Here is a 16403-nt window from a genome sequence, read left to right on the forward strand (position 1 = left end):
ACAGGGGTCCAAAGGGAAGCTTAACAGGTCTGTGGTGTACCTCTGAGAGTGCGACAAATGGAACCAAAATGGACCCTCACACGGGTCTGTATGTGGTTACAGACCCTCTCAGGTTCAAAGCACCGGGTCTGTACGTCTGAGAGTGTAACAAATGGAACCAAATGGTTCCATTTGTACAGAGTTAAATGTACACTTTGGTCTAGATTTGAGGTCCCAAAGAAACCAATCTGATCAAATGGGGGGTGGGGGTCCGTGGCCTAACGCAGTGGTTCTCAACCTGTGGGTCAGGATCCCCAGGGGGGTCCCCAAATTACTTTGGGGGGGGTCCCCAGAGGATTAACTTAATGTGAAACATTGTTTTCTCACTCAACAGTATAGAGGGCACGTGCACATTTCCAAAGTGACAATTTAAGGACTTTTTAATACCTCTAAAATTAAACATTGGCCTCACAAATTAAACATTGGTCAAATTTTGTCAAATATTATAGGCAAGAAATTGTGAGCTACATGCTCACAACAACTCGCAACGCGAGGCGTCGTGAGCATGTAGATGTGACATTTTCACAATAGAACCGTGTATCCGTGTTATACAAAAGGCAATGCCTCAACTCTTCGTGCTCGCCCTGAAAAGGTTGAGAACCACTGGCCTAACGCATATGAAAGTTTTGTTCTCAAAATTAAAAAAAAGAAAAGAAAAAAGTTCTTGCGTAAGAAGTGTCAGACCCCCCCCCCCCCCCCCCCCCCCAGACATGGTGGTCGTGTAAAGACAGACAGCGAGCGCTCCCAAGGTTCCGTTCCTTGGACCCTCCCTCCGCAGTGGGGATCCACCTAATTCAGTAGGTTCTCAAACTTTAAAATGGCAAGGTCTCCCCTTAACTCTGACAGGATACAAATGAAACCAAATGGACCCGTAATTTGTATCCTGTCAGAGTTACATACTTGTAAGGGTCAACTTTAGGCCTCCCAAAAGGAACCCAGAGAGTCCCTGGATCCCACTTTGAGGACCACTGGTCTAAATGGTCTGTTACTCCTTTTTATTTTAGTTTTTGTTACCATGTAGGTGGTTGTACTGTTAAGTAACTTGAAAAATAACCATAAACATGAAAAAGAATCGTGATAAGATCGTGTATCTTGATACAGCTCGGACAAATATTGTGATATTGTATTTTTCCATATTTTTACCCTAGGTGGGGGTCCGTGGCCTAACGCATATCAAACCGGAGCAGGTCCTCAAAAATCAAAATTAAAAAAAGAAAAGAAAAAAAGTTCTAGAATAGGAAGTGTCAGTCCGCTCCCTCCCAGACAGACAGACAGACAGACAGGGGGCGCTCCGGAGGTGCCGGTTCCAGGGACCCTCCTTCCGCAGTGGGGGAGGGGAGGCAGCAAGGCTCCATCCACTCTGGGGGTCCAGGAGGCCTGTGTGTGTCGGAGGTAGGTATAAGAAGGTTCCGCGGGAGAGGGATACCCTCGCCCCCTTCACCCCATGTTTGTTTATTTTCCAGACAGCTCGTAATTAATGGTTTCACTGACAGGCAGGATAGAGTTGAGGTCCTTCTTCTCCGAGAGTCTCTGGTAAGACTGCATGGACACACACGTGCACACGCACACGGACACACACGCACACGCACACACACACACACACACACACACACACACACACACACACACACACACACACACGCCGGAAGATTAGGTTGGTTGCAGCCACAACATTTTACTTGCCGAATAATTGCCACAATTGCGTCTTGTCGTTGAACAGAAAGATTGCCTTTCTGTTAGGCTTTGTGAAGAAGAATCGCACAGAGCAGATCACTGTGCAAAGAAATGATATTTATTATCAGTAACAATGCTTTGAAAATGCCAATTACTAGAATGAAATGTGATCTTGTCCAATCTGTATGGTAGAGTATGATAATACGATACCAGTGAGACACCCTAAGGGCAAGAAGCGACCTCACCCCAAAGGGAGAGGTCGCACACATGGGCGCGTGCTAAAATAAATATTGGCACTTTGGCTACTTGTGTGCGGCCACTTCTTTGTTTTTTAAAGACTATTAATGGGATCAACTTTGACCAAAATAATTGCAGGCCTGGTTGGTTGTTTAACCCATTTAGGCCTAACCTATAGTTAGGCCCAAATCAGAAATTAGCCTACAAAAACAAATATGTTGATACATACTGTACATGTACTGTAAGCCCCTCCCATACACTAAAATGTGTACCCGGCCTGAATGGGTTAAGTTGGCCAAAATGTGGCCATATTTTCCCAAATATGGAGATGACTGACGTCTGACATCATATGTGTTTGATGTCATAGACCACATGAGACTGACACAATTATGTCCATATATGGGCATTCCCAGATATGGGTTTAATATTCTTAAACATCAGGGATCTCTATGTATGGGCATAAACGGGACAAGGACGGAATGCATTTGCAAGTGTGACGTGCGTTGCGGTTGGTTGTTTAAACCCCCTCCCACTATGAGAACATTCATGTGGGGCCCGCAGTGAATCCTTGTACCCAGGGCCCAGAATTTGGTGTGACACCCCTGCTAATCATGTCTCACCTAGACACGAGACCCGATTGTCAAGATCAGGGTTCCCACACATTTTTACCAATTAATTTCCAAAACCTTTCCAGAATATTTAACCCGATTTCCAGGACTATATAACAATAATTCAGCTCAATAACAAGTCGCTTACTCCTATGCACAATGCCCAAAGACAGGTAGTGTATGCCAGTGGTTCTCAACCTTTTCTGGCCGTGACCCCCGAAATAATCATATTTTAACTGGGGACCCCCCCACCCTGACGAGCACTAAGAGTTGAGGAATTTTGTATAACACGGTTTTATTGTGAAAATAGCAGATCTACACATGTAGATCGGCTATTTTTTACAATTTCTGCCTCTAATATTTGACAATTTGGCCAATGTTTCATTTGTCATTTCTATTAACAAAATCAATAACCAAAGACAATGCATAGCTATTTTCCAGGACCTTCCAGGACCCTTGATCAATTCCAAAACTTTTCCAGTACTGGAAAAATATTTTTCTAACTTCAAAATATTTCCAGGAATTTCATGACCGTGGGAACCCTGCAAGATCCAATTTATCCCCTGATCAAGCAGGCAGGCTCCGTTAGCTCAATGGTAAAAAACGGGTTTGAATCCGGGGTAGAAGTGGAATGTTACACAGTGCAGCTTTTACTTTACTTTACCACTGGTTACATCTGATCTCACCTGAGAGAACTGAGCTTTGATGGTGTCGAACTTCATCTTCTCGTGGACGGCTCTGGCAACGTTTTGCCTCTCAAAAGGCTCTGGAACAGAACAGAGGGTTAGCATTCACCACAATTACAATAGGCTCTATGCATATACGCCATTTTGTTCTACTTCCGGGTGTCTTTCGACTTCCTTCACAGGTGTTACTGATGATACTAATGAAGGCTCTGTTTGATGTATTGTACAGTGGTTCCCTAATTTCAAGGACCCCCATAACTCTGTACAAATGGAATCAACAAATGGAAGCAAATGGACCCGTGTGGGTCCACTTGCTTCCATTTGTAAACTGTCAGAGTTACACACCTGTATGGGGACATTTGGAACCCACTCAAGGACACTTTGAGACACATTGGTGTAGCAGAGTGTTTCCAGTGAGCCAACATGCACAATATCAGCACCCTGACTCTGTTTGACCAGAATGGAACAGACCCTTCATTAGTATCATCGGTAACACCTGTGAAGGAATTCGAAAGACACCCGGAAGTAGAACAAAATGGTGTATATGCATATAGCCTATTTAGGACCTATGCAGAGAAGCCATATTCCAAAGAAATTGGGCCTCTACCCTACTCCGTTCACAGGTCTTACCAATTAAACAAGTAAATGCCCTAATGGCGATTAGCGACCGCCAGGTTGACAGAGCTTCTGAATACAATAGTTAGCACATTATAGATCAGAGGGAAAATGCGGGGGATAAACTTCCTTACTTCAAAAAACATTCCCCATATAAAACAACACACATAATAGCATATAGAAGACAAATCTAAGAAATTCCATGAATTATAAAACAATGATAATAATATAGGCCCCACGCCTTGGGGGACTTGTTTGTCACAGTAGATTTGCACATACGTTAAATTTATTCTCTGCATTTTACCCATCCTATAACGATTAGGAGCAGTGAGCAGCCATATGTGGTGCTCGGGGAGCAATTAGGGGTTAATGGTCTTGCTGCCTGACCGGGAATCGTACCTGCGACAACCAGGAGCTCTGGCTCCCTAACCACTCAGCTACGGCCACCCCGTGGCCAAGTGTCTTAGAACAGGGTTCCCACACATTTTTACCAATTCATTTCCAAAACTTTTCCACAATATTTAACCCGATTTCCAGGACTATATAACAATAATTCAGCTCAATAACGAGTCGCTTACTCCAATGCGCAATGCCCAAAGACAGGTAGTGTATGCCAGTGGTTCTCAACCTTTTCAGGCCACGACCCCCGAAATAATCATATTTGAACTGGGGACCCCGGCAAGAGTTGAGGAATTTTGTATAAGGCGACATTCACACAGGCACGTTTTATGACGATTAAAACGAATCCTATAACGTATTGTTGGAAAATACACAACGGTTGGGCATGTGTGAAGACGCATCCGTATTCTTTTTCGAATAAAAGAAACGAATGCAAATCCACAAAAAAACGGTGGTTTCGATGCGCTACCGCAAACGCTTCCCTGTTGGTGTGAATCCATCCGTCTCAAATACAGGCAATGAAACATTGTGGTAGGCTATATAGAGCCATGTGCGGGTTAAATCCATAGTTATTTATAAAAGGTTAAATCCCCCCATCTGTTCTCATTAGATTTCTGACGATTCTGGCCGCCTCCTCCCCTCATTGATTTCTGATCACCGCTCCCTCGATCGCACATGGTGTATTATTTGTGAGGAGTTGTTGCTCACAGTTAGATAAAAGGAAAGTGCCACAGGAGTCACTTGTATAGCTGTATATCATATATAGGCTATAGGCATAATAGGCTTATAATATATAGGCCGATGTGTGGGTCTCTCGCCTTTGCTCGCGCGCGCGGCTCTCTGTGCCAAATCGTGTCCAAATGGAGACACTTCATGCGCGGAGCGCAAAGAGGGAGCCAGCGGAGGGCAAGACGAGGGTGAGAGAGGGTGAGAGAGGGTGAGAGAGAGAGAGAGAGAGAGAGAGAGAGAGAGAGAGACGTTGGCGCTCTACTCTTCGTAGATATTCATATCTTGCTAATGTATTTGCTGTCTGGTTTATTGCTGGTAGATTTTGCGAGTCCCTCCGGCCGCCGCTGGTTTTATTTTTTGATCGCCCGTTTACGAGTGACCGACGACCGCAGATAAATAGGCTAACGCCTGCTCAATTTTGCGGCGGTCCTGCGGGTACATTGTGAGTTGAACTTGAAGAATTAATAAACACAGGGAGATGAAGGAGGCATTATTATGCAGCTTGGATACATACATGTCCCATGGACAGACGTGGACGATTCCTTGTTCGTTTCGGATGACAAAGTGCAGTGCGAGCGCAAACGTATCAATTAAATATGCAAGAATGTAGCAACTTCACCCCTCCCATTCGCAAGACTAAACCGAATTATATTATGAGAATGTGGCCTAACACGGTTCTATTGTGAAAATAGCAGATCTACATGTCGCACAACGCCTCGCGTTGCGAGGCGTTGTGAGCATGTAGATCTGCTATTTTCACAATTTCTGCCTCTAATATTTGACACTTTGGCCCATGTTTAATTTGTCATTTCAGAGGTATTAACAAAATCAATAACCAAAGACAATGCATAGCTATTTTTTTCCAGGACCTTCCAGGACCCTTGATCAATTCCAACACTTTTCCAGTACTGGAAAAATATGTTTCTAATTTCAAAATATTTCAAGGAATTTCATGACCGTGGGAACCCTGCACATAGCTGCCTGACCAGGAATCGTACCTGCGACAACCAGGAGCTCTGGCTCCCTAACCACTCAGCTACGGCCACCCCGTGGCCAACAAGTGTCTTAGAAGTAGAGAAAATAGGCGATCAACCTCTGCTCCATGGTACTGACCTTCCACTGAGATGTATTCGTTGGCACGAGAGCGGTCCTTTGGAAGCCTGCGTGCCTCTCGCACAGAGATCACCTGCTTATCCCACCTGCATGAGCCCATGAGAGACACCACAATGAGAGACCATTCAGCCTAAAAAAAAAAAACTATTTGAAAATCCCCTTGCTACAATCTCTTGCAGATCGGCTATTTACAGCCACTGGAAGTTCAACTGTGTAATGTGTTTATCCTGACCTGGGGCGTCAATTGGGTATGGCAGGGGTATGCAGCTGCCATACCCTGGGTCCAGGGGGGAAAATAAAAGTTACTTTTAAATATAAATCCATGAATGTCTCTTTGTCTATCTGTGCTGCTTATTATGTTGTTAAATTACAGTAAAATAACTACAAATGCAAAATTTAACATGGTGACTTTAACAAGGTATTATAATTATATTCTCCACACTTGTATTCTCCCCAGCTTGACAACATGGTATATTCCCAGGTTCCGCAGGTCAGCTGCACAGGTGCAATGCATTATTGTTAATTGTGGCACGTTTACATGCTAAGTTTAGCTGCACTTGAAAAACCATTCCAGGCTGCCATATCCAGCCCAAGAAACCGTAGAAACCTGTGTAAACCTGTTTTTCTTTTTCAGAGATTGTGAAAATAGCCAATCTACATGCTCACAACGCCTCGCAGAGGCGTTGTGAGCATGTAGGCTATTTTCACAATAGAACCATGTTATCCAAAATGTAATGCCTATTTTCCATGAGGACTCCCATCTTTGCCATACCCTAGCCACCTGCTGCTGCCTGTCACAGGATGACAGACGACACCACAGAGACAGACAGACAGTCAGAGAGGAGGATGACACCACAGTAGAGATGGTGCTATTATCGTTTATCGTGATAAAACATAATAATAATAATAAAATAAAGATAATTGTATCGTGGAGATTGAATTTATCGTGACATTGTCCTCCATCACTGGGATCAATTCACCTTTTATTTGCCGAAGTGCATATCTGGTACCACTTAAACCCTCTATAATTGGTCCTGTAACAGACCTGTAAATAATATACTCGATAGTAATTTCTTTTCACTCTCCACCAAATCTTTTTACCAATAATAACAGATCTAAAATATGCGATTTTTTTTGTCTTCCGCCCCAGAATAATGGATGTTGGGGATATTAGCCATTAGCGATAATATCCATCGCTATTATTTTGGTCACAATAATCGTGACATGAAATATTCATATCGTCCCGTCCCTACAACACAGACAGCATGACAAGAGGACTACAAAACGCAGACTAACTTGAAGACGGTGGCGTAGTGCTCCAGGAAGCCCAGCAGCAGCTCTCCCAGAGAGGACTTGTTCTTGGACAGGTAGGCGGGGATGTGCCGGGGCCCGTGGGGAACCATGTCTATCTCCATGGCCGGGTGAAAGCACTCCTACAGGCAAAACCACAAGCAAGGTCACAATTATACCATAATCCAGGGGTTTTCAACGTGGGTGATGGGGCACCCTGGGGTGCCGTGACGGCAGTCCAGTGGTGCCGCGAGATCATTTGATAATATTTGGGATTTATTTGGACACTTGAAAAAATATTTAGTCTCATTTTAAACTTGAAGTACAACGTTATTTTCAATCAGTTCTAATGAAAATGGCTATTATCTCAAAGTTTTCCTCACAACATAATCACTAAAATATCGTCACTGTCGGGCAGAAACCTTGTATCTCCAAGTTTCAATTCAAATGTGTATGTCTTTTGGTAAAGTAAAGCCCTGCTTCATACAAGACTCAGACTGTCACACAAAACTAGTGAAAACAGCCGATCTACAAGCACACAGCTTGCAGATCTGCTGTTTTCACTAGTATAGTACATTTTATAGATGATAAATACAAAACAAACGGTTTTGGACACACAAGGTTTCCACCCAACGACAATATGCTATAAATATAAGGTGCTGGGAGTGAAAATTATAATGTAGGGGTGCCTCTGATTAAAAAAATATATTTATGGGGTGCCCTGAGACAAAAAAGTTTAGGAACCCCTGCCATAATCGCCGATCACAATCAATTGAGAACATCGCAACTATGTGTGCATCCTCAGCCTTTGTCACGCTCATCTCCATGTTGAAAATGTTTCATACATTTTGCAAACATTTAAAAAGAAGTAACAGTAATAGCCGATCTACGCGCTTACAGAATTGAGTGAAAATTAATCAAGTAAAATTAAGGTCATCAGGCTTCTTTTGCTGTCCATGTTAACCCATTCAGAACGGGTTCACATTTTGTGTATCATTATTTTATGCTTTAACTATTGAAAAATAGCAGATATACAAGCTCACAGCACGGCACAGAGTGCCGCGCTGCGAGCTTGCAGATCTGCTATTTTTGAAAAATCGTGAAAATTAGAATTTTGACCCGATTTGATTCTATAAGTGTCTTTTGAATCCTTCTAAGGTTTTTTGAAAAACCTATGTTTCTATGTCAGCAAATCTGGCCAGCCATCGTCAAAGAAAAGGTACTTTTCACTTAACTGGAGCTCAGTTAGTCTGTTCTTGAGAGCCTACTATGTCAGTGGTTCTCAAACCTTTTCATGTGAAGGACCCCCAACATGATATTTATTTGGCCACGGACCCCCATCTCAAAATATTTAGTTCCAGGGACCCCCCCCCAGAAGCAAAATTTGAGTTACAAACGTTCGCTTTGAAAATACATATACTCAAAGATTTGCGCACATTTTCACGACTTTTTCAAAAATAGCAGATCTACAAGCTCGCAGCGCAGCACTCGGTGCTGTGCTGTGAGCTTGTATATCTGCTATTTTTCACTGGTTAAAGCATTCAATAATTCTAGGCCTAAATGGGTAAAAAGCGGGAGCGAGTCAGGGTGATGTACAAGTAGGTTCAAAAGAGGTATGCAGGACTGAGTACTTACTGGGAAATCTGTCTGTAGGGAGGGAAGGACCGGCTTGTGAAGAACTGCAAATACAACAACATTTAACGTGTTACATGTGCCAGCTAACCACTAAATTAAAAAACAGATTACAAAGATATTCCCCATGTTCCAGGCCGCCACGCCCGAGATTCCTGAGATATTTCTTTACTTTAATTTAATTAAAAATAATACAAAATCGTGCACGATCGTTCACGCTGGACACGCCGCGACCATGTTAAAAGGTAAGAAAATCATACAACAGTGTGGCAGGGAACCCTTAAAGTCGTGAGGTGGTGGCAGTAAATGAGTAAACAATACGATGTGTGTGTGTGTGCACGTGCACTGACTCTGGAGGTAGCTGAGGATCATCAGCACCAGGGCGTAGCTGCTCAGCGTTCCTTTGCTGGCGTCGTTGATGTTGTGATGCCGCGCCCACTTCTTGATGACCAGGATCATGGGCTTTACCCTGACGTCAGCTGAAACACACACAGACACACACAACACGCGCGCACAGACATGCATGCACGCACGCACGCACACACACACATACACACACACACACACACACTCAGTTCATTAACTCACTTGGTGTCCAGGTTATGGGTTGGGACGACAAACGATATTATCGTTTATTGTGAAAATAATTTTTGGCCGAGCTGCATATCCAAGTACCATTTAAATCCTCTATTGGTAAAAGGTACTTAAAACGTACTTATAACATACTTGTAGACTCCTAGTCTTTTTTTTCTCCACCAAATCTCTTTGCCAAAACAAAAGCCGATCTACAAGATGACGCAATGTGAGCGGTATATTTTTTCGGATATTTTTTGGCAAATGTTCCGCTCCAGGATAATGGATGTTGGGGATATTTTGTTTGTCGCGATAATATCGTAAATCGCTATTTCTTTGGCAGTGATGTTACTAGGTTTTCAATGTAATGGGTCCCGGGACCCACAGGTGGTCATTCAAATGGGTCCCAGAAAAGTTTTATGAGTCCTCAATACAATGTTTTCGAGCGCTGTGAGCTTGTAGATCGGCTATTTTCAAAATGTTTGCCTATTTCTTATATTTATTTTACAATTTGGCTAATGTTTGAACTTAGAACTACTAAAACTACTAAAACATGTGCCCCTAATGAATTCGGGCGCGCAAAATGGCGTCGGACGTCGGTGGAATCAAAACATTGACGTTTCTATCGCCTGTTTAAGACTTTCTACGTGGATTGTATTTGTGTTAACGTAGGGTAAAGTAGGATGATTTCACCCATGAACAATGGTGGTGTCTGTGGAATTTTAAAATGTTTTTCTTTTACCGCGACCCGGTAAATTATTTTAACATGGACTCCAATGGAGGCGCATCCCCGGGACCCCAGGACCATGACATGAATGAGTCCCTGGGCAACTTGAATGAGTTTTTGATGCGGGATGCGCACGTAATGACATCACTGCTTTGGTCACAATAATCGTGATATGAAACGTTCATATCGTCCCATCCCTAGTCCAGTCCAGGTAGGGTGTTTTTGTGTGAAATCAAACAACGCTGTGTGCAGTGGCAGGAGGAGATAACGAACGCACCTTCACCATAACTCCTCAGCAGAAAGGTGTTCCTGATGCCCACCGTGTTGTTGACGTTCAGGTCAAACTCCACCCCGCTGAGAGAGAGAGAGAGAAACAGAGACGTTCAGGGTCACTTCAGAAATGTGCAGATACCCTTGTCTTTCCAACATCCCATCGTGCATTGCGCAGAAGTTGCACAGAGCTTCCGGCGCTGCAGCCGAGTGTGATCTACAAGCTCACAACGGCGTGAGCTTGTATGTCAGCTGTTAACCGGAAGTGTGGTGCAAAACAATCTCCTGTAAATTCACGCGGAAAGAGGTGGATACACTTAAACTTTATGTTGGTTTGTTCACTGTAGAGTGAGAAAATGTTGCAATGTTGTAATGTTGCACATTAAGTTAATCATCTGGGGACCCCCCAAAATAATTTGACCCACAGGTTGAGAACCACTGTGTTCCTGGGCCAACAGCCTTGCTGAGGACAAGCTCACCTGACTGTCTCTGTGAAGAAAGCTCACCTGACTGTCTCTGTGAAGAAGAAGCTCACCTGACTGTCTCTGTGAAGAAGCTCACCTGACTGTCTCTGTGAAGAAAGCTCACCTGACTGTCTCTGTGAAGAAGAAGCTCACCTGACTGTCTCTGTGAAGAAGCTCACCTGACTGTCTCTGTGAAGAAAGCTCACCTGACTGTCTCTGTGAAGAAAGCTCACCTGACTGTCTCTGTGAAGAAGCTCACATGACTGTCTCTGTGAAGAAAGCTCACCTGACTGTCTCTGTGAAGAAGCTCACCTGACTGTCTCTGTGAAGAAAGCTCACCTGACTGTCTCTGTGAAGAAGAAGCTCACCTGACTGTCTCTGTGAAGAAGCTCACCTGACTGTCTCTGTGAAGAAAGCTCACCTGACTGTCTCTGTGAAGAAAGCTCACCTGACTGTCTCTGTGAAGAAGCTCACATGACTGTCTCTGTGAAGAAGAAGCTCACCTGACTGTCTCTGTGAAGAAGAAGCTCACCTGACTGTCTCTGTGAAGAAGCTCACCTGACTGTCTCTGTGAAGAAGCTCACCTGACTGTCTCTGTGAAGAAGCTCACCTGACTGTCTCTGTGAAGAAAGCTCACCTGACTGACTGTCTCTGTGAAGAAAGCTCACCTGACTGTCTCTGTGAAGAAGCTCACCTGACTGTCTCTGTGAAGAAGAAGCTCACCTGACTGTCTCTGTGAAGAAAGCTCACCTGACTGTCTCTGTGAAGCGCAGGATGGGGACTTTGGCTCTGATCAGGTGGGTGCTCTGCAGGTATGCTGTCAACACACACAGAACACACGTTGTCACACTGACAGCATCTTTCACTAACAATACTCCAGTGTAACACATCTCTATCGTGCCAATGGGTTGTGTAGAGCCGCAACATCAGAGGCATGGTGTGCTTGTAGATCGGCTGTTTTCACTAGTTTAGTACATTTTATAGATGATAAATACAAAACGAACGGTTTTGGACATACAAGGTTTCCACCCGACAACAACGATATGCTATAAATATAAGGTGCTGGGAGTGAAAATTATAATGTAGGGGTGCCTCGGATTAAAAAAATATTTATGGGGTGCCCTGAGACAAAAAAGTTTGGGAACCCCTGCCCTATGGACTCCTCAAGACAGTCCCCAGGACTGAGAACTTTAACTCCTGGCAATTACTTTATCAAATTAATGATTGTTGATTTGTTTCATTGTTTCATTTGCATAGTGTTATTATTTATGATCATTGTTATGATCATCATCATAATCATCACCCTGTTTGTAGTCCTGTTAATAGTTCTGCTTGGCTGTCCAGGAATCCTCCATAATCCCTACTACTAATTCAGAGCGATTATTTTTCGATTATTCCGCGATAGAATCACATTTACACTGCTTCTAAAGACTCCACCTTTTGCACAAAAATCGCGCATTTTTACCCGAATGTTCTTAGCTGCTTCTCCTGAAGCTATGGTATTTGCACGATGTACACTTTGTACAAAAGTAATGTGTAAGTTTACTGAGCATATCTTTCCCGGAAGTTCTCCTACGCAATTTTCGTCACGAAAGTATCAGGTTACAGTTTGCTTCAAGCCTCAAGCAGAGACGCAGCGAGACTGCCCCCCCCCCCCTTCCTCCGAGAGAGAGGGAGAGGGAGAGGGAGGGAGGGAGACAGTGAGCTGGAATATAGGCTACCCCTCTCCCACTACTTACATTGCGCGTGGAATGGATCCAAGTACAACATTAACCTCTATGCTGGATGTGTGAATCACCTAAAAACAGCGATGTTTGACGAGACACACGTGTGTTTGTGTAGTCCGTTAATAACAAGCATGGTACGTTGGTAGCGATACTTTTGTACTTTTACTTGAGACCTGAAGTTGGGAAGTGTTACCGAATATGTGTCGTGTTTCTATGCGAGTCTAGAACGTAACTCGACAAGTGTTATCCTTATGCATAGATTAAAAGCTGCCATTTCATTTGCCTTGATGTTGAAAGTGAACACGTAACGTGTGAAATCAGTGGTGGACATTTTAGACTGAAGTAAAAGTATCAATGAGCAGAGTGAGACCAGCACAACAGAACAGAGTAGCTCAAACGGGACCAATAGTTTGTCAATAGACAGTGTCCACTCTTGCTGTAGCCTCGCGTAACCCATGAGTCCCTGCATGGGCTATAGTGCGCACACATGACAGATTTGGTGAGAGGCTGATAGCCTATTCATTCACTTCACCTATATACCCAGACAGTACAGCGACATAACGCCGATACCTACTCAACCTCTGTAACAAAGGTTTGCTCATTGGGATGATGCATTTGCGACGTCGCTTGCCACACGGCACGGATATTTTTAAATTTTCAACATGTTACACCCATAGAGTTATAATAAGTAGGTTATACCACGGACAACCGCTTTTCGCTTGCGTCGCGTGTGTGAGTGAGTGAATGAGTGAGTGTGCGTTCATGCCTCGGAGATAGAGAGAGCACAGATACAGACAGCGTCTATAAAGCTGCGTGAGTATGATGTTTTAAGCATTGTTTCCCAAGTACTGTGTGGGTCTCGACCCACGGGTGGCTCGCGAAATGGGACTGTGTGTGTGTGCCAATGTTGTGTATTGTAACTGCGTCTTCTATTGCAAACAGTGCTAAACTCTTCAATCAATCAATCAGTCTAGATACAACAACCTCGCAAATTTGCCTACAGCCCCCCCCCACCCCCACACCACTCAAAAGTCCTCAATTCAACATATAGGCTACGTCAGTAAAAGTACAAAAGTATTGACTGTCAGCCCAGACTACACTGGACACCTTACACAATTGTTCCTGTTTCCTGAGTTATTGGTGTCCGACCAAGTGTGCCTTTTTGTTCATGATAGATATTGACAATAAGGTATTGAAAACATTTTAATCTGAATTAAAACCTAAAACCTAAACCCTTATGTTGATCAAATATAGAGCAGTCCTGCCTGAGCGCCCCTAAACCCCTTATGTTGATCAAATATAGAGCAGTCCTGCCTGAGCGCCCCTAAACCCCTTATGTTGATCAAATATAGAGCAGTCCTGCCTGAGCACCCACAGGGCACGAAGCCTTTCTAGTGTTTCTAATCCTTCACATTCATTAGCCTGTGGCTTCCTGTCTATACTTGGTAAATGGCTCCCCCTACAGGAGACCTCAAAGAACAACAACCTCTGACTGGGATCAAAGAAAGGCTGTTTGAAAAGCCAACGCAAATCACAACACATTGCAAAGCGACATGTTGTGAACTTGTGGATCGGTAAAAAGAAAAAGAAAAAAAAGCCCTGGCTTGTGATAAATACTGATTTAAAAAAAGAAAACACAAATATTAATTTGGGGGTCCATGACATGAAACAGTTAGCCTAGAGATGAAATGTACAGTATATTAATTTATATTTAGTAGGGAAGACAGACAATCAACCTTCCCTGACTTCTATCTGGCTGGCTCTGCCCTAAGTGTGTGCAGTGAGATTACTTATATGGGTCACGTTATTTCCAATGTTTCAGATCTATGACAGAGGCGGAAGCTGTACGTCCAAGCCAACATGCTGTGTCGCAAATGTAGCATGTGCTCAGTACCTGTGAAGATATCTCTTTTTAGATCCTTCTGTACATCACTGTACACTGCCCACCTTTGGTGTCGCTACAGACAAGGCAGCATCAGACGTCTCACAGTGGCCTATGACGACTGTTAGTCCAGGCATTTCGGGCAGTATTTTGATGGAATCGTGTACTTTATGATAGAAGCATGAAATTTGGCACACAGTTAGAATATGCCACATGGAACATTTTTGGCTATAGGGACATCGCAGATTTGTCTTGGGAAACTTGTGGGAGCCAATCAAAGTTGGCTCTCATAGACTGTAGACAGACAGTAAAATAATATGGTTTAGTGATGAGTCATCACTTCTCACAGTTTTGTGGGGTCCGTTTCTCGGAAAGGAATGTTTTTCGACCCCTCACATGCTACTTAAAGCATATTTATTTTTTGTATTATTTTACTGTATAGTAAAGTGGCGCGAAACGCTCTGACTATGTATGAGGCTGCTGTTGAGAGCTCAGAGAAGCTCCAGTGCGAGCCAGATGTGTGTCAGTGTCGGGGTTCCCACCTGCTCTGCTGTACTACGCAACCTTATGTACAGGTTTATGTGTAGGGCATCTGAGTCAGTTAATGACATCATTGCTGTTATAACGGTCCCTACACGCAGTTCTGTCAGGTTCTCATCTAGACTGTGGAACCATTGGCGCACATGTCTGTATGTCAGAAACTGAACATTTGGGCTTGGTGCTTTTATTTTTGAATTATTTTATAATTAGTTTTTTGTATTCTTTTATTGTATTGAAACAGATATGGATCTTCCTGGGTCTGAAATAAAGATTGGATTGAATATATTATGCTTATAGATTTATTTATCACTCTATACTCACGTAGCGTGTGGAACAGCTTTAGAAGGGAACTCAGTACGGATATAGGATCAGGACGTCCCATGCGTCCCATCTGAAACACAATGGTCATGGAGACGTCTACAGTCAACATATGTGCTACAACTGGGTGGATGTAAAAATACTAACAGCTTCTCAGAACCAATGCAAATGAAGACTAGGGCAGTTCTTCACTAGCCTCGCAGGCCATCCCGAGCTACGTCATCACCAATGTGCTTCCCTTGGAGAGTCTGGCAGTTGCGACCATAGACATAGAAAGGTAGACGCCTCCTTCGACTCTGATGCATGTGCATCAAGGGACTAAGGGAATCACGTGTGCATTGCTTCCACGTGCGTCACACATAGGGAAGTTGCTAGGCCAATCAGAGGTAGGTGTGGGCGGGTCTTTACGTACGCAGCCTGTAAGAACAGCTGAGCCGCGCAACATCGGAACTGGCTCTGTTGAATTGAATTGTAGTCCTTGGATAAGTCCCGGAAAAGTCGCGCTGTGATTGGCCAGTAGTCACTTTGACTTTGACTGTAGTCACGTTCCCTTAGTTTTTCCAGGATGTCCGGACTACAACTGTTGCACGTCGCTCCAATGAACTGCAGAGGCGAACGAGGCATCTAGCTCTTTATATCTGTGGTTGCGACGCTAGTTCTTCACATTATAACGGTATCAGGCCTGGTTTCCAAAGCCGTGGGCATTGGTTATTGCGGGACAATATGCCAGTGAAGGATTATATAAAAAAACAGGTTAACAGTTCCTTTGATTAATACAATTAAGCCACTGTTTGAACTAAACCAGCAGAACAAAAGCCTTCTTTTGGGGTCGAGATCTCTGATGCAGAAACACAGGAAGTCAATAAATACTGTTAAAACA

The 16403-nt window shown here is 43.7% G+C and overlaps 1 protein-coding gene across 1 annotated transcript in view; it reads right to left on the reverse strand.

Annotated features, from left to right (window-relative positions):
- Nucleotides 1-766: 766 nt before the first annotated feature.
- Nucleotides 767-16403, reverse strand: part of tent2 (terminal nucleotidyltransferase 2) — a 28489-nt gene continuing 12852 nt past the window's right edge. The window contains exons 8-16 of the mRNA XM_080738264.1: nucleotides 15527-15596; nucleotides 11807-11873; nucleotides 10600-10676; nucleotides 9373-9501; nucleotides 9026-9069; nucleotides 7397-7533; nucleotides 6101-6186; nucleotides 3245-3324; nucleotides 767-1578 (exon numbers count right to left, since the gene is read on the reverse strand). Coding sequence (XP_080594390.1) covers nucleotides 1492-1578; nucleotides 3245-3324; nucleotides 6101-6186; nucleotides 7397-7533; nucleotides 9026-9069; nucleotides 9373-9501; nucleotides 10600-10676; nucleotides 11807-11873; nucleotides 15527-15596 — 777 coding nt within the window. The 3' untranslated portion in view covers nucleotides 767-1491. The remainder of the gene's footprint in view (nucleotides 1579-3244; nucleotides 3325-6100; nucleotides 6187-7396; nucleotides 7534-9025; nucleotides 9070-9372; nucleotides 9502-10599; nucleotides 10677-11806; nucleotides 11874-15526; nucleotides 15597-16403) is intronic.

Source organism: Nannobrachium achirus (genome assembly GCF_963921795.1).
Source record: "Nannobrachium achirus genome assembly, chromosome: 12".
Classification (NCBI taxonomy): Eukaryota; Metazoa; Chordata; class Actinopteri; order Myctophiformes; family Myctophidae; genus Nannobrachium; species Nannobrachium achirus.